The 18,804-nt window shown below is 45.4% G+C and overlaps 1 protein-coding gene and 1 long non-coding RNA gene across 20 annotated transcripts in view; one reads left to right on the top strand and one right to left on the bottom strand.

Annotated features, from left to right (window-relative positions):
- The window catches only part of NIN (ninein), a 104,995-nt gene extending 87,177 nt beyond the window's left edge, over positions 1-17,818 (bottom strand). For all 19 annotated transcript variants that reach the window (XR_012329982.1, XR_002174076.3, XR_004525070.2 and 16 more), the window contains exons 1-3: positions 17,682-17,818; positions 17,125-17,178; positions 8,771-8,974 (exon numbers count right to left, since the gene is read on the bottom strand). Coding sequence is in view for 14 of the 19 variants with exons in the window: in XM_073800479.1 (XP_073656580.1) it covers positions 8,771-8,953 (183 nt within the window). In the remaining 5 variants the exon portion in view is untranslated. The remainder of the gene's footprint in view (positions 1-8,770; positions 8,975-17,124; positions 17,179-17,681) is intronic.
- LOC109548074 (uncharacterized) lies at positions 10,259-14,987 on the top strand. The gene is made up of 2 exons (XR_002174086.3): positions 10,259-10,482; positions 14,121-14,987. It is a non-coding gene; the product is annotated as an uncharacterized lncRNA (long non-coding RNA).
- Positions 17,819-18,804: the final 986 nt, after the last annotated feature.

Below are 18,804 nucleotides of genomic sequence, written 5' to 3'. Positions count from 1 at the left end.
AGCAAGTGGTAGTTAACACTACTAACAGGACTAGTAATGGGGGTGACTGTTCTCACCACTTTCACAGAGAAACAGGGCCATATTTCAAGCAAAGCAACTGGCCATGAGAGTGACCCAACCAGCCAAGTGGTAGGGCGGGGGTGACAGCAGGAGGCCCAGGAGCCTGCCTCTCCCCAGGACCTGTGCAGCTGGCCAGCATCAGAGAAATGGATCCGGTCTGCTGTGTCTAGGGACCCCAACTCCGAGATTCTCCTCTCCCTTAGGGTATCAGTGGACACGACCCAAATGAAAGCAGAGTCCCTCACTGCCACAGTAATGAGTTGAACAGAAGGAGGCTCCTGTTTCAAAAGGGATGTGGTTGCCTTGAGACTTTCACAACCTTTATATCTGACTCTGTGGGTCTCTGCTGGGTCTCTTCAACGTGTCAGTTTTGATAGAGGTCATTGGAAAGAGCCCTTCGGAATTTAGTCCTAACATAGTTCAACTCGGCGGGGATTAGCCATGCAGGTAACTCAGGGGTTTCTGGATCTCAAGTTTACTTCCCCCAACCTCCAAACATGACAAAGACGTCAATAACCTGGAAGTTAATTCTAACCAACTTCTAAGACTTTATTATACCAGATTCAAGGGACACTTAGGCCTCATACAAACACACCCACTTCTGAGACAGTATGTACCTCACGGACATAGAGGTTGCTCCTCTCTCAGCCTCAGTCCTCTAGAGCATGGCAGACAATCGGGAAGCGGACACGTGGTATCCAAAGCTGAGGAAGGTGTCGTAAAGCCCACTCGCTCTTCTTGTAGAATATGCCCTGGAACCGACTCAGAAGCTATTTCCTCTCACTCTACATCATTATTATCAGCTTCATTTTCCTGCTTCCCAACCCCCTACAGATTAGAAACAGCAACTAAAAGACAGAGACACTTCAAGGTAAGTACAAGAAGTAGCTACTGACATACTGGGATTGAGAGAAGACATTAACTATACCCCCTCGAACAAAAGTAAAGTATAATTTTTTATACTTAAAAGAAGTTTAAAAGACATACGCACTCAAAACCTAATAGGCTGGGGCTATTTAGTATTGAGGCAAGGATCTACGTGCTGCTAAATAAATCCTGAGGGTATTGTTCTTATAATACAGAAGAATAACTGACAGACCAAGAAGACTTTAAATGATCAAGAATAACCTCATGATGTTTATTATACTATTTGGTAGGGTAAAACTTTAATAAAATTTTCTCAATCCCCAATGGTTAACCCCTTTTAAATTTTTTTAAAGTTTGCCACTAAATGGGGTAAGAGATCCAGTTATTAGAAAATTACATTAATGAGAGTTCTGGGAGCATTATTGTAGGCTCATTCTGTCCTGGATATCTGGCCAGTTGAATCTCACGACATCCATGAGAGACGGTCAAGGTCCCTCCTTTGAACTGAGGGGAGAGAGGCTCAGAGGAAGCATGTGCCTTGCCCAAGGCCACCTGTCTTGAAGTGACAGAGTTACCGGGAGAACTGAGGCCTTCTGAATGGACTCATCAAAGTCCAGCCACCCTGCCTGCCCCAGGCCCTCTTCACTCCTGGTCTGACCTCTCAGGGAAATCCCTCTGCTGCTCCAGGTCAAACCGTCAACTTTACACAATGTCACCAGGTACAAAGTAGGACACTGGGGACTCAGAGGACACAAGAGCAAGAGAATATATAAGATTCTAGAGTGTGGGAGGGTGGAACGGGCAAGAAGAGAAGAAAGTTGATTAGTAACTATAATACAAGGCAGAACCTAGCAAATACTTTGAGAGAGACAGAAAAGGCTGGTAGGGGCCTCTGATAAATGAGCATGTCCTAGTAGGCCAGCAGGGAGGAAAAGAGGGACAGTTTTGTGACATCTGACTTCTCCAAGATGTTCACAGGCAGAGCTTAAAGGTTTCCAAATGGACTTAGGATGTATTAAATCAGCCACATTTTAGAAGGAAAAAAATCTATAAAAAACTAAACATGGGGGCTTCCCTGGTGGCGCAGTGGTTGAGAGTCTGCCTGCCGATGCAGGGGACACGGGTTCGTGCCCCGGTCCGGGAGGATCCCACATGCCGCGGAGCGGCTGGGCCCGTGAGCCATGGCCGCTGAGCCTGCGCGTCCAGAGCCTGTGCTCCGCAACGGGAGAGGCCACAACAGTGAGAGGCCAGCGTACCGTAAAAACAAACAAACAAACAAACAAACAACTAAACATGATTATTAACTCAGGGGTTCTTCACAATCCAGCAATGCCTATCTGGGTGACACCCTTCTTCCCCCACAAAAAGAATCTAAAAATCCAAAACAGAAAACCTGGCAAGCTGATCAAAAAACAATTGGAGCAGCTTGAAGTCTTAAACTGCCCTTTATTTTCCTTCTTGTGAGGGCAGAGACACCGGACCCTCTGCTGTAAATAGCAGTAAATTCCACATCTTTCAAGAGAGTTCTCTAATAGAGGCCGGTGACTACTATTTTCCATCAATGCTCATGAATACAGATGGGGCAGAAAAGCCCCTCAGGGCACAACCCAGAACCAAAACGTGAATAAACGCCCTTATTGTGAAGAAATGCACGTCAGTGGGCTCACTCAGTTCAGTCCCTGTAATTTTGAAGTACCATTTTTTCTCCTCCAAGGGAGCTTTACTACTGTATTCTGTTAAAATTTAGAAATCTTCAGAAATATACAATGCGATTAAATCTCACACGGTAACCAGCGAGAGCCATGTGTACCTCGGCTGGTACCCCCTCATTTGAATAATAATTGCCGCCATTCATTTTACAAGCATTCCTATACCTTGTATGCCTCAAAGGGCAGTTTGCAGCAGTGGGAAAATTACATGACTGACTAAAAACACACATGACATTTAAACTAAATTAACAGGAAGACTAGTTAAATCTGATATTTTTTGTCATGTGTCACCACCGCTTAATAGAAATTTACCTCATCACTTTTCCTCCCCAAATTTCATAGGAATGCTTTTTGAGAAACATAATTTGCCTTTCTGAAAAAATAATTTAAGCACAGCATAAGAAACAAATTCTATTTCAAACCACGCACCAAAAACCCTGTAACAGGAAGTAGAATGAGGAACTTAACGTTGCATAAAATCATCTCGAGCAATCATGGAGATCAGATGCATACGGTTTCCCCATGTGTGCAGGGAGCACTTCAAACAGACCTGAGATGAGAGGGCTCAAGCCAGCGTTCAACAAAGTGGGCTTATTAGACCAGACAAAGGCCCACGTAACTCTCATCACACTTAGGAGGTTTGCAGCCATTAATACACAGGGAAATCAAAGAAAGGACATTCAAAACATTAAGTGTTAGCTAAAATGGGTACAGAAATATGGACTCACCAGAAGGTCAATGTAGAGGAAAATAACTGACAGCATTATGCAAAGAGAAATGACACAGAAGAACAAAGAGACATGGTTTCATAATGAAAGATACAGTTACAAATGTTTTCTCCTAAATATAGCATTTAGGTTTTTGCAGCTTAGTAGTCATTTACTGCAGACAACGTGGAGAGAGGCAAAGGCCATTTTAAGAGGCGGGTTTGTAAAGCCTAAAGCGACTGTGTGAAGTTGTACTCCAAGATGGACCCAAGGAGCCCTGCCTACAGATAGAAACAGATGCAAACCACCGCCACACAAGAGACTTGCTAGCAAATCCATTCCCTACTCTAATGAGCTTTCTCAGAAAATCATTCCTGGGAAGTCACCATTTATCGAAAACCCACTCTCAGTGTGTAAGAGATGGAGGGGGGCAGTGTACAGGGAGACACAGGACACAGTAGTTAACTGTGTTCCTGGCTCCTAGATGGCCTTTGATACACATGCTCTAAGTCAACCTCATCCCAATCTTATAGGGAGGGTATTATTCTTCCCATTATAGAGATGAAGAAACTGAGGCTCAGAGTATTTAAGATAATGTACATACATGGCTAAAAAGTGGCAGGAGTCAGTACTTGAATCCAGGTCTGATTCAAAGACTGCTCCAATAGCATACGGCATCCATGTGGTGGGGGAGGGAGTTTGAGGATCGGGGTGGGTTGCGGGGGATGGAGAATGAGATCCATATTTGCATATGTGGAGTCTGAGGAGGCTGTGGAGACATGCATTCAAACTCAGGGACTGGGAAATCTGGGTTCCCATCCTGATGCTGCTTCAAATGAGTTGCCTGACCCCAGACAAGTCACCATCTTTTTCCAAGTTCTGGGTTCTAGGTTTCTCTGTCATACAGATGAACACTGAAGTCTAAAATCTGTGCTGGACACTGAAGAACTTTAAGTCCCCTCCATCCAAACAAGAAGCTACTCATAAAAGTATAAATGGAATACTGCAGAAATCTAATGAGCATTCCTGATCATACTTTCTCTGGTGGGAGTGACAGTCATTACTGAAATAAAGTAGGTAGAGAAGAACAGCCATTTAGCACTTGCTCATACCTCTTGTTGAGAGTAGAAGGCCTTCCCAACAGGCTGCTGGAAGGCCAGCCCTCCCCTTTGCCCTTGCTTTATGTCAAATACCTTGCGAGGTTCACAGTATACAACACCAAAGTCAATTTTGCAGTGAGGTTGACAAGAAAGCGTTAATAAAGAAAAGATGCAAGTCTTGCAGCCTCTTAATCAGAAGGTCTTTTTGTTTATAAATGTGAACTATAGACCCTTAGGAGTTCAAATCAACCCCACAGAGTCACAAGACCAAAATGGAATTAGAAAATATCCCTCACTGTTTCAGGTTAAACAGTAAGATAGATGGCAAAGGTTCAGACATTTAAGAGATGTAATGAGAAATGTTCCCACCTTTCCCTCCAACTCATTCAAAAAGCCCAGATCAATAATATGAAACAGGAGTATGAACATGCGGTGGTTATAAACAGGCACTGTTTGATGATCAAGGGTAGTTTTGCACATAGAGAACAAGTACAAATAATCACCACCAGAAAGTACTGCTGTACTTCTGATTCACTTTTCAGTTAAAATGTATATAAGTGAAAGAAATCTTAAAAAGCTGAATGAAGTGGAAACAAACCAGCAAATGGCCATATACAATTAATCGTGATGTTTATAAAAGAACACAAGCACTTGAAAATGAAAACTGCAAAAGCTGAGTGTAATTATATACTTGTACAGTTATCAAATTTTAATACAAAAAATTCCAAAGTGCCTTTGATGACCAAAGTCCACACACCTATGGGACTCTTTGGAAGCCAATGGTAAGTTCTGCTACCACGCGGCTTGTTCTGATTCTAAAGAGTGTCAAGAACATGAGATATGTCAGCATCTAGATTCATATTAAAGAGTAGAGCAGGGAAGCTCAGGGGATGGGGGGGCAGCTTTGTCTCAAAGTTAGTATATTCAATAAGGAAAGGAAAATGTATTTCTAAAGCTGGACCTAACTAAATAAAGGCTTCAACAAAACCAAGGTAAATTATCACCTTTAGGTTCTGATTTCTTTTTTTTTTTTTTTTTAGGTTCTGATTTCTAATAAAGGAAATAGAGAGGCATGTGGAAACACTTCCTTTAAAAGGCACAATAAACAGGAAGCAACTACAGCTGGAATTAATTGCTTGGGTGGAAACTTCGTTCAATAAGTGAGCTAACATGTTTCCCTTTGGGTTTTTTTTGGTTTTTTTTTTTGCGGTACACGGGCCTCTCACTGTTGTGGCCTCTCCCGTTGCGGAGCACAGGCTCCGGACACGCAGGCTCAGTGGCCATGGCTCACGGGCCCAGCAGCTCCGCGGCACGTGGGATCCTCCTGGACCGGGGCACAAACCCGTGTCCCCTGCATCGGCAGGCGGACCCTCAACCATTGCGCCACCAGGGAAGCCCGGTTCCCTTTCTTAAATGTTTGTAGTATTTACTCCCAGTACTATTCACCTGCCAGGAATGTTACCTGACCAGACTATAAGTTCCTCAGTGTTTCAAGGAATCCCTTGTCTTGGGGGTCTGACCCACCGGACAGGTGCTTAACTGATGACAAAGATATGAATGGAGCTCTTTTGATAACCTAGTAGGAAACACCTACCAGCAATGTCCTCTTTCCTTTAAATCAGTGATCCGCAATCTTTGGGCATTTCAAACATTTACAGGGTAACCACCATGCTCAGGGGAATATGGTTTCAAGTTATAAAGCAAGATCAGACAGATTAATTTGAGGGTAAATGGCCCATTAGTAAAATGCATGAAAATGGCAAGTCGATTTAAGTTACTTTCCTTGACAACTGTCATAAGAAACATTAGGCTTTAAAAAAAAAAAAGGACAAGAAGTTATGAAAGATGGATCTTAAGATAAAAAATAAACAGATAATATTCTTAACTGAGGGAGAAAATACTTTTTACCTTATTTCTTTTTCAACAAAAAAGATTAATTCAGCTTAATACCAAAGGAGGTAAAACTCAGATGTTTTCTTTTATTTAAAAATTATACTTGTTAAGATATAAAAGACAAAATTAAAACCACAAGCATCCAGGAGGCTGATGGGTACTAATGTGCTCCAAAAGCCAATTTAATGGAAAACTTTAGTTTACAATAAACATAAGTTGCACTCATACCATAAGACCATTAGAATGCTGACATACCGGACATACACAATACATATTTTTTGAATTAACGAATCGATGAATATATTTAGGTTTGTCATGCTGTTATTTCTTTCTCCTTTTTTATGAAACCAAACTGCTAACTCTTACATATTTTTCTATAAATACCATCTAAAGAGAAGAAAGACGGCTGGTATTAGAAACAGCTTACAATTTTATAATGTTACAACTTATGATTCCTCTTCCATATATCAAGATGGTAGAACTCGGAATTCTCCAGTGAAGTCTAAGGAAATTTTTTTCTTTATAATTTAAAATTGTAGACCATACAGAGTATCTTAACAGCATATGGCCCAGTTTATGTGATCATCTGAGAATAATTCAGTTTCACAGAAAATGCAAATCTAACAGTAGTGCATTAATTCATGCCAACCCTGCTCTCAAGACAACCACCAGGGACCTCCCCCATGAAATCTATATGCATACATCTATTTAACTTTTATCACTGGCTCACTAAGTAAATATCAGGCTATAGACCACTTAGGTATTCATTATTCGCAGGCGAAGAGCAAACGTAAAGGCGGGCTGGTAGTGTCAAGTCATTAACGAATCAATCGATAACTGGGCCCCTGTTTTAGTCTGCCAAAGGAGGGCAAGGATGTGTAGCATCTGGAGAGCAAGCTGTCGATCTGCTGCCAGGGAGCAATCTGTTTACAGCAGCGGGTTCCACATTTACACTGGCTCTCAAGGAAACCTGAAGTTGTATCATGTCTTCTTCGGCTTTAATAGGTGTGAAAACAGATCCCCACTTTGATACTCTTCCTCAGATACCCAAAGGACTGAGATCCCCAAGGACGACAGGGAGAAACGCTACTCTGTTGGCTCCCCGAAGTCTCTGAGATTGAGGCAGAACTAGAAAACATTTGAGTGCCTTACATGATGAGAAGCAAGTCGGTTAATTCTCAAAGCTCCCATCTCTATTGCTTTCAAAGCAAGATTTTTAGCACTTTTTTAGGGATCACGTGTATTCACAAGCAGCTAATGCCCCCAAAGTTACCAAAAATGGTTCTAATTTTACAAAAACTCACACTTTCTTTAAGTGTGAGCCCTGTTAAATGCCACCTCCACGGTGCCAGGCCCCCAAGAACATCATTCACCTTCAGGATGATCGCCACTCCCGTCCATCTCACATCACAGAGAGCCAATACACTGCACTGTATCTGAGGCCACCTGCCCAAAGCTTCAGCTAAGAGACAGTGAAAATGAAGTGAAGAAAAGGAGGTTTGGTCACTGGAATAAAGTTGAGTTTCACAGCTGCTTCCTCAATTTATACCACGTGATAAAAACGGACGTCTACAAAGTGTCAGCGATGGCAGCAACAGAGCTCAAAAAGTACGGCCCATCTTTCCTTCTCCTCATGCAAAACACCAGCAGCAAGACTCAACTCAAAGCCATACACATGATGCTCTCAATTTTAATTATGAGAACTGAAGACACTGTCAGGTCAAGACATCCTTCCCACTAACAGCAAGAGGGAAAAAAGGACCCCTTCTCACCTCTTACTCATCTGTGACTCGATCTACGGGGAGAACGTGACTATTTGTTTTCGTATGTAAAAGCTAGTATCAGTACACACGCACACCCCTGCTGGAAGCAAGTCGTGCTGGGTTTTAAGTAAAACTGCACTTACCCTCCTGTCTTATTTTCTGGGTGAAAGGTTTAATTAATGCTTTACCCTAGGAACAATCCTCACGAGAAATAGCTTTACGGGGAGTGAAAGTCGTAACAGCAAGCTGCTCTTCCTGGCAATGGCAGTCTTCTTACTGTACTTTCCTTCACTTCCATGGAAATCTCAGCCCCCTCTCTTGATGAGTGTGGAGTCCATAAAATGATACACAAAGAATAAGGAAAGCACCGGAAAACATCCTCTTGTTACCTTTTTCTCTTTTCAGCTGAGAGGCTCAGAGGACACCTTCATTCCAGAGCACAAATTAAAGCGGGCCCTCATCACCCGAGCAAACTTCGCTGCTAAGTCACACCCATTACTTTTTATTTTTTCCTTTTTTCTGTTTATCAGGTTAACAGCTAAGAGCACACACCTCCAGGATGTTAGAAACAAGTTGCAACACTTGTGGTTCGCCCCACCCCCAGCTCCCGGGCAGAAACCACACCCACTTCCCAACCCCCCACCCCCACCCCGCCTCTTCCCAGGCCTTACCCTGCCCAGGAGGTTGTCCTGAAGCAGCGTCTCTTGCAGCACCGGGGCCACCTCTTCCAAGCTCAACATGTGGCAAAGGTCGGTGAGTTCCTCCTGTCCCAGGGACCCGGTGCCCGTCGTGTCAAAACTGTCAAACAGCTCCTTGAGTCGGGCCTCATGCTGGTCCTGCTCTGCCTCATCCATCCCATCGCCCACAGCGCTCACCTGTGCGGGACAGAGAGGGGGATGGGTGGTGGCAGCGCTGGAGTCCCGCCACCGCCCCTCCACTAGCCACTCCTACCCCTGCCAGCCCCTTGGGAAGAACACTCTGTGTGTCCCGGTCCCCTCATGCTGGTCCATCGGGACCTTGTGAGGGTCAGCAGGGGAGGTAACACTACACCTCCCGCTCCAGAGGACCTGCCAGATGTTGCAACTTGCCAAGGCGTTTCCCTTCTCTTTCTTCAGCCTACTGCCCCCCACCGTAGTCAGACTGGAGGGCTGCAGCAAAGAGGCACTGCATGAATACTTCTGATAGAAAACCACTCCCTGTTTACATAAGATCAAACACTTCTTACATGAGTTCCTCAAAAAACAACTCAATTAACTTCACTGGTGCAATTACATGAGGTGTGACAGGAAGAGTATTCCCTGAGGCTCGCTTCAGCCCCAGGGAGTTTTAGGTAATGCTTAGTTGCCTAGAGAAAGGGGAAAACACAACTGCAGCCTTTCAATGAGGTTCGAAGGAGCCACAGACCACATGTGAATCACACAGAATCTCAGGACCCTCCACTACCTAGACAGTCTCCCCTCTGTACTCCTGGTTAATAGGTCTTCCATCTCTCTGATCCACCCTAACCCCAGACTTTCCATGTTTCCACATTTCATGGGATTTGTGAAAACACAGAGTCATCAATATCTCTCAGAATCTTGTTTGCTAAAAATATATATCATAAAATTCTAGGTCCCTCAATACTTGAAGAATGAAATCTGGTTTTTTGCTTGCACAATAATTCACTTTTAATGTGTTGGGTTTTCCAACGGAAGCCTGAAACCTTCGCATGTGAAGGTACCTTCACAATGATGCAATGGAAGCCAGACAGAACATATGCCCTTGAGAGGGTGACCTCAGCCAGCTCAAACAAGGCTCGCAGAACCAGCCCCTTGACTATAAAAAGCAGCACCTTTTTAAAAAAGTATTTATCTTGCCAATATAATTTTTTATTGTGATAAAAATCACATAACATGGAACCCACCCTATTAACAACAGTTTAAGTATGCAGTACCGTATTTGTTCGCTACACACGCACTGCTGTACAGCAGATCCCTAGAACTTTCCCATCTTGCATGACTGAAACTCTATACCCGCTGCCCAGCAACTCCCATTTCCCCTCCCCTAGTCCCTGGCAACCAACATTCTACTTTTAAAAGCACACCTTTAACTAAACCGAGTCCTGGGTCAGAAAACTCTTAACTTAGAGGTGATGTTATAGGGAAGATCATTACAGCACGGGAACCACACACGTTAAGATGCTGAACGCGGCCAGACCTGAAAAGAAGCGAGCCTTCTGTAACACATCAGTGCTGCTCTAAGCTGGGTTGCTTTCTTTTCAGAGACAACTGTTCAAAACATGACGAGCTAAAACAGAGCCAACGACTATCCCAAGGGTTTCAGCAGAATGAGGTGAAGTCAGAATATGGATCCAAACAGCTGGGCCACTCATTAAAGCAAAGAGGTAATGTTCTGGTCCAGGCTCCTGGCCTCCCAGGTCTCTTCTCCTAATTATCAGTTTTTCTATTACGGTGCTGCTAGCTCTGGCTGCCTTCCCAGGGTTGGTCTGTTGGGTTAACTAATCACCACGTAAATGTTTACAAAATAACCTGAGAGTGCTAAATAAACATCAAAGCATCCGCAATGAAAAGCCAAGGTGTTAAGCAAAGCCTCAAAAGTTAGGAATTTAGACAGGGCCAAGGCTTAGCTAATGAGATTCACTTAGCATCCACCCAGTTCATCATCACCTAAGATCTGCTGAGAATCCCCAAGATGCACTGGGATTTTCAGGGCTGCCACAGCTCTCAGACTCACTCTCTGAGTTCTACAGTCCCCTGGGCTGGAATCTGACCAACGTCATAAAAGCAAGACTATTCTGCTTCTGCTTGACTTTACATTTAAAAAAAAACAAGAAAAAGAAAAACTCAAAAGTGAAAGAATTCTAACACTTCCCCTTTTAATAATTATTTTAAGGGGTGGGGATTTGTCCATCTAAACCAATGAAAGAGGACCATAAAGGTCACGATGGTAATGTGTATCTGTTAATCCCATCTTCCTAATTTATCTGCCCATTGGTAACTGTAACCATAAGTTTGTTTTCTATGTCTGTGAGTCTATTTCTGTTCTGTAAATAAGTTCATTTGTACTTCAATATAAAAAAAAAAGTCTCACAACGTACTGAGAAGTCCCAATCTTATCCACGGCTTTGAATCTGATACGCTATCATGCCCTGCTCTCTGGGAGGTCATTGGATTTCCACTAAATCAAACCTCTTTCATTTCACAGCAACTTTCCTTTGTTATCTCTTTATTTCATCTCCCTGCTTCTCAAGAACTGTGCTTAGTAAAACATTCTTTTGACTTAACAGGGAAAACGGCCCCACCGCTGGAGAACAAATGATCATATGGAAACATCCAAAAGACGTTACATATGGTGACAAGTTGTCAGTACTCTTCTAGCGCAGAAGGCATTTTTACTGGCTGATTTTATTCCCCAAACGTTCATCAGTAATTTCATGTGCAAGAATTATTTTTCTCCCCACTTGGCAGAAATTTCTTGAAGGGCAAGGTTCACAATTTCAATTTCTTTTATAGCTTCCCCCAAATGCATAGTACAGTCTGTTCTTCACACCAGGGACTCAGTAAAGCATCATGGACTGACTTAGGATATGCAGATTCCTTACAAGGAAACTTACCCTGAATGAACGCTACAGAAATGAGCATAGGAAGACTTTGAGACACCTACTTCTTCCACAAGCATACCTCTACTTTCCCCATCCAACCCCTTTTCAAAGGCATTTTCAGTCTTAGACATATCCAGGCATAAGTAGAAAGCGAGCACCCACTGCCAGACTGTACCACGTAGAGCCATCTGAAGTTTGATTCTATGATTTAGTCATTAAGCCAGTGGATTCAATTTTCAGCTGCATTTTTGTTGTTGTTATGGGATATGACTTTGGAGGAGAATCTGTATTAAAATACTTTCCCAAGTCCCCTTGTTTATAGAATGAGAATAATAATACCCATCTGGAAGGTTGTTCTCAGGGTTAAATATGGCAAGCAAGAGCGGCTAATCCCAGAGAAAGCTGATACAAGAGGGGAATTGAGAAAACAACTAAGAAAATACCTGCGATTTGCAAAGGAGGGGTAAACTGAAGAGGGGTAACTTACATACATCAACAGGTCATAGATCTGCCTTCCTAGAAGCAAAACAGGAGCTGTGGAACGCCATAACCCAGAAAGCAAGAATGGGCGAGGGACATATTATAAACATAAGCCATATCGTATTACTAAATGGTAACAGTAGTAGGTAATGTTCAGTGCTTCCTCAGTCTTCAAAGGCAGATTATTGATAACTTTAATGTCAAACTAAAGCAGAAAGCCTGAAATATAGTTGGAAGTTCAGAAGACACTTTTTTTTTTTAAACTTCTGAGCATTTACTCTAAGTCTGGCCTATGCTGAGTACTTAGCATAAATGATTTCATTTAATCCTCCTAATTCTTTAAAGTAGATCTCACATTCCCATTTAATATGTAGAAACTGGGGCTTGGCAAGGTTAAGCTACTTGTCCAATGATACAACGCTAATAATGGTCATGGACCCGCGACTTGAACTCTGGTCTGACTCTATACTATCTCTTAGTCCTACACATGCACACAGAACACGTGACTGGGACCACTGGAACGGTATCACTGACAAATCACTTAGCTCCACTTTTATGCGTTAACCAGCTGAACGGTAACAAGAACTAGAAATGACCATGGAACACTTGGTGGCCATAAACTAAACTCCTCCAAAATGGAAGGAGGAGGGGTGGGGTTCCTTCCTCCCTATGTGCCTTGATTCATTTATTGACTAATTATAGCCTATGAGACACTAAGGGTACACAGAATAAGCATTCTCTTTTTTCTAAAGTAGCTTTGGGATTTAAAGGCAAAGAAGACAAGCACTTTTACATAAATATGATTATGAAGAGTCCTGTGTCTTCGATAATGGGCACAGTCCAGAAACTGATCATTGTTAAAGTACTTCCCCCCACAAATATTTAAGCATGTCTAATCTGTGCAATTCAATGCTTTCCAGAGTCAGAGCCTAGCTGACACTCACCAGTGACACGAATCTTCCTTAGAGATGAAGGAAGTTGGGTTTTGAATGATAAATCGTCCTTCAAATTGCCAAGGACAATTCCAGTTTTATAAAGCCTGCCACAAACCTGGGCCTCTCATCACCATCTACCTTCCCAGTCAAGTTGCCAGAAGCCTTCGTGACTCCTTTGGAATAAAAGGGCCAGTGTGGGCAATATTTTGGAGTTCTAACAAGGGATGGTTAAATAAGAGGCAGATGCAAAGGGCCATTAATCATAACAATTACCACCCAACAACCGCCCATAATAAGAACTATTCAGAGTATTTTCCTTCCAGATAACTCAAAACAAAGCTGCCAGAATGAGCAGACCCTGACAGGGAAGTCCATCAGAGACTGGTGTCACTGTGCTCCCCTTGGCAGCCCTGGCTGATGAAATCACAGTGCCAACTGGGATCGGAAAAGAGCAAGGTGGAGGTGCTGCTGGGATAATGAAGTCCCCAACATAAGGTCCACATGAAGTGGATCCATGAACTTGTGAACTTTCCAGCATCCAAGGTATAGAAAGGAGCTTCTAAGAATGGCAGACCAGCCAAAGGGGATGTCTGCTCTGGGCCAAAGGGAGTGAAAAGGAGACAAAGTCTGGCAAGGAAAAACCAAATAATAAAATGAACACAATGCCAGAGCCCTAGCCCAGGCCTTTTATTTCCCCTCCAGATGGTCTAGCAGCTGAACAGCTACAAGGAATGTCTGGATGCCCCTCCTGGCTCAGCAGCTTTCCCTGGGTATCATAATAGATGCTTTCGGATCTGTGTTCAGACATAGCTGTTGAGGGTCCACAGTCCAGGCAGTGACCACCAAGTGACTAATTTACTTTATAACTAAAGAGATGAACGTGGACAAACTCTGCTTTGGCAAAGCTTTTCATTCACGCCTTTAGCTTTCACCGTTTGGCAGGTCAGAGCCTCATAAGGCCAATAGTCAAAATAAAATGTTTCTTTTTTCTTCTCTTTTTTGCAGACACTTGAATTTGCTGCAAAGATTTCCAGGCTTACCGTTTTGGACTAACTTCCGCACAACGTGAAATAGTGACGAGAATAAATTCAAGTTTAGCAAAAGCTTAATAGAATAAGCAATTGTCCCCATTTATGTGTTGATAATAGAATATTTCTGCCCAAAACTGCTGCCCATCAAACTGATTACTGTCAGATAGCCTCCTCTCTGCTCAGATAGCACCTCACTTCTAGCTGGATACTAAAAGCACAAGAGTATCAGCAAGAATAAAATCAGAGTGTAAGAATATAACACAAAAGCTTAAAGGCCACCACACCGGAAAAGAATCATATTAAATTGGAAAGAAAATAACAACCTTTGCTAGCTACAGAAAAAATTAATTTAACTAAGGGTATCCCACTAGCATTTATTCTAAAACATAAATAAGCTTTAGTATTTTACCACCCTGAATGATGTAGCAAACCCAAGCTTTTGTTAAACCTAATAGCTAGGTGGATTACCCAATCAAGTCATTAACTCAGGATGGCTGGAGGAATAAAATCATTAGGTTAGCACATGGTAGATTCAATAACCTGTAATCAGCTACTAAGTAAAATTACGGAAGCAGAAAACAGCTGCATTTTTGCTACTTTCTTAAAAGAGACAGCTTGTAACAACTTTCACTTCTTGAGCCATATTTACTCTAATTAATTTAGAATGCCTGCAGCTCTGACTACCGTTCCCTGGGGTATAAAAATGAAGCACTTCTCTATATCTATAAACAGTATTTTCCCAACTTTGCTTTTTAAGGGAGGATTAGGTCATAAATAGTTCGTCATGTTTGTATCTAGAAGCTTGAATAAATGGTTAATTGCTGATATAAATTGCAATAAAGTGTCCTGATTTCAAATAAAGTTGCTCACTTGCATATTCTCATAATCTTTTAAAAATTCTATTTTATTTGTGAATAGGATAAAAATATCTTTTTGCAAGCTTCAGTAAATCTCTCCAGAAGACCCTGCCCAACAGATGTAAGTTCAATAGCCAGAATTCAAACCACATAATTTATTGGCTTACAAATGAATTGGCACCTATAAAAATAAACCTCCTGAAAAAGCTTTAGGCTGTTTGAATCCCTCTAAAATGATCTGGCTAAATGTGCCAACCCTTTATCAATGTAAGACTGATAAAATGTATTTTCATTATCAACATAAAATGGAAGCACCAAGATTGGTGAAATGATAGTATACAAAGTCATTTGCAGTGACACTTAAAACAATTTATTTGAACAACATTTGACTTATGATAAGAACGTTGTCTATTAAGATTGACTGTTCAAAATTCACTGGAGCCCTATTCTCTCCCTCTGACAGTTAACATCTTTTGATATTAAGGGTCACCACATATCTAAAATGAAAAAAAAAAGCAAGAAAAAAGACACCCATGCCATTCTGAGTAAGTGTCTATTAAGATGACTGATCCTTGACATTTTACTGCAAAGACCGTGCCTGCGATGGCTGCCTTTCCGTTGCCCCCTGTAAAGCCTTTTCCTGCCTTGGCAATATCTTTGCTGATGTCCAACCCATTTGGAACATCCGTAAGTCCTACACTTTATCTATACTGCAGTTCAGAATGCTTTCCTCTAAGGAATCACCAGAGACCAGGTGAAAATAAACACATCTGCAAAGAAACTCCCCAGCAGTTTACTTCACCTCTCTAAGGACACTGACAACAGCTGAGGAGACCACAGCAAACTGTTTTATCAGCCAGCCTGTCATGTCACTGTTACACACAGTCTGGGAATTTCCACATCCCTCTTCAACTCCACAGCAAGACCTGCCAATATTTCAGGTCAGCTACCAATACGTTAGCCACTAGGGAAGACTCAGAATTAAGCTGACACAGAAAAAAATACATATCCTTGCAGATTGTCAATCCTCAGGAAACAAGTAAACATATATACATTTATGTTAATGTATTTAAGGGAGCGGGATCGAGAACCTTCCATGGTCTCAGAAGCTTAGCCCATGTGCCTCGGTTGACTTTATTAGGATCCTAATCCTAAAACATGCTTCCACCTCAGTCACAAAAGACAACCATGCGATCCGTTTTGATTTCACAAATTCAGGAGTTAAGTTCTATGGCAAGCTCATCTCAGGAATTCCTCAACACCAGGAGGGGATCTGCCCCAGTCAAGTAAAGAAAGCAGAAGATCTCATAAGAGCTAAGTTGTCTAGAAACAAGGTGCATGGTAGGACGATCTTTCCAGCTCCATTTTACTTGCACCAACTTAGCCCCGGTTTGTCAGGGCTGAGGCTGGGAAATCGCCTCTTCCTATCTCTATCTCTTTCAGCTTCACAGAAAGAGCTTTCAGCAGTAAACTGTTTCCATCAGCTTTGTCCTTTTGTCAGAGACCGGTTTGGTAGCTGCAGAAGCCCAGCCCCTGGAACCCTGGAAGCTTCTGCCGCGACACTCCACACTTCCATTCCGTGGGTCTGGCGGTCAAGGGTTTCAGGCAATAGCCGAGCGTCATTTTGTTTCTTTCTTAGTAGTCGCACTGGGTAAAGTCTTTCTCTGTGCCTTGATCCCTGACACCTTCTACAATGGGTCCAAACAGCTCTCCGCTACTCAGACAGCCCAGACTAACACCTCGGGTTTCCCCAGGCAGGTTTCTCCAGTTTCCCAGTCACAGGGGTGCCTGGATGGCACAAGGCAACAGAACAACCACCCTTTCTGCTCCCCTCCCCCGCACCCCGGGACTCAAGTCCTCTCCTGGACCAGCACACAGTAGCCGCCTTCAGCTGGCAGCGCGGGCGGGGACAACGCGGGTGGCGGAGGTGCCCAGAGCCGGCTGCGCTGCAAAGCCGGGAGGCGACGTGCGGCTGGAGCGCGGGCGCGCCGCCCAGGTCCCCGGCAACGCGTGATGCAGATGCGCCCCCGACCCGCCCGCCCATCGCCACCCCCGGAAACCCCAGACACCCCATTGTGTCCCCGGGCAGCAGCTCTCTCGGCCCCCACCGTCCTCGCTTACCTTCTGTCGGCCTCTCCGTTGCGCCCGAACAGCCGGCCGCCTGCCTCCAGTGCTCTGCAAAGCGGGGGAGGACGCTTTGTTAGGGCTCCAGAAGCGGGACAATACTTCGCAGTCGGCGCCGGGGTTCAGGGCGGGCGTCCTTCAAAAGGACGCGAATGGGGACCCGCGCGAGCGTCATTTCCATTTGTAAGGGGCCAGCGCTCACAAAAGCGCGGCTCCTGGGGGCTGCGGTGCGCATCCTCCCCGCCCGCCGGCCCGCTCTCCCGGACCGACCCCTCCTCCGCCTCCCACACCGCCCCCTCCCCGCGGGGTCAGCCTGGAGCGCCCCGGCCCGAGCTGGCCGCCGGGCCACCCGCTTCCTCGCTGCCGCCCCCTGCTCCCAGCCCGCGGGGACAACCACCGCCCGGCCCCAGCCCGGCAGGGGAAGCCCCAGCCTGTTCCGGTGCCTGGGCCGCCAGGGCGCGCAGGGCCTCGCCCACAGCGCGGGGGCAGCAAGAGGCCTCCGCGCACCCCCAGGCCGCGGGGCGGGGGTCCGCGGGAGCGGTCTCCGCGCTTACCGCGTCCCGGGGCTCAGGCGCCTGGCGCTGCCGCGGGGGCCATGGCCGCGGGCGCACTCGGGGCTCGGAGGCGGCGGCGGCAGTTGCAGCGGGACGGCCGCGCCCAGCGCGCTCGGCTCCCGGCTCGGCCGCGGCCACCCGAAGCTTTGGACGCAGGGGAGGAAGGGCCAGGCCCGCGCGGGGAGGAGGAGCCAGGGCGACGCCGGCCCGGGCGCAGCTCCTCCTCCGCGGCCCGCGCAGCTGGGGCCGCTGAGGGAGGAGCGCTGGGCGCCGCCCGGGCCCTCGCGGGGTCCGTTCCCCCCCACTCCACCCCTTCTACGGGGACTGCGCCTCTGGTGGCCGGAGCACGGAGGAGTCCGGTCCCGGCTTGGCTGTGACCCTGGGGCGCTCGCCTCGGAGATTTGAACTTGGAAGCTCCGGTGCTTGCCGGGGCGCATATGGAGGAGGTCAGCAGAGGTCGACCCCCTTCCGGATAGCTTCTCCTTCCTTCCAAAGGCACCTGCACAAACCCCTCTGTGCCTAGGACACCCGGCCTGCAACGTCTCCGGGTCGGGGAAGAGTCCCCGCCTCCAGCCCGTGGGACTGAAGGTGGGGATCCAGGTGCCTCTTTTTCCCCCAGGCGACCTTGGATTTCTCAGCCCTCGAGCGCCCATTGGCGGTCATTAGAAGAGGGGTCCAGGAGGCTGAAGAGCTCCAGACTTGACTCTGAACCCTATGGAGCGAGTGCGTCCCTCCTACCAGGTCTAGACTGACTTCCGCACCTGCCCACCATGTCTTCTTAGGCTCCCACCCCCATCCAGGCTTCTGTGGGTGCATCCAACCCTCCGTCACTAGCCACGCGGGACAGATACTCCTTGGAGTCGGTACCGCTCAGGCCAATGATTGCTCGGTGTTTACCGCCTCCTCCCCCCCACCCCTACTCCATGGACTCCCCCAGAGTCTCCGCTTCTCACTCCCCCATCTCTACATTTCTACACAAGTCTGGTTATTTCAGCAGGAAACTGGAGAACGCTCCCTTGCTACTGAAAGAACAAGGGATAGACGGGAAGGAAACTAGCATTTATTGAGAATCCAGTGTACTGGAAACTTGACAGGAATAATCTTACCTAATCCTCACACCACC

Source organism: Tursiops truncatus, chromosome 2 (genome assembly GCF_011762595.2).
Source record: "Tursiops truncatus isolate mTurTru1 chromosome 2, mTurTru1.mat.Y, whole genome shotgun sequence".
Taxonomy (NCBI): Eukaryota; Metazoa; Chordata; class Mammalia; order Artiodactyla; family Delphinidae; genus Tursiops; species Tursiops truncatus.
The sequence above is the reverse complement of the archived record's forward strand: the minus strand, read 5'-3'. Positions and strand labels throughout refer to the sequence as shown.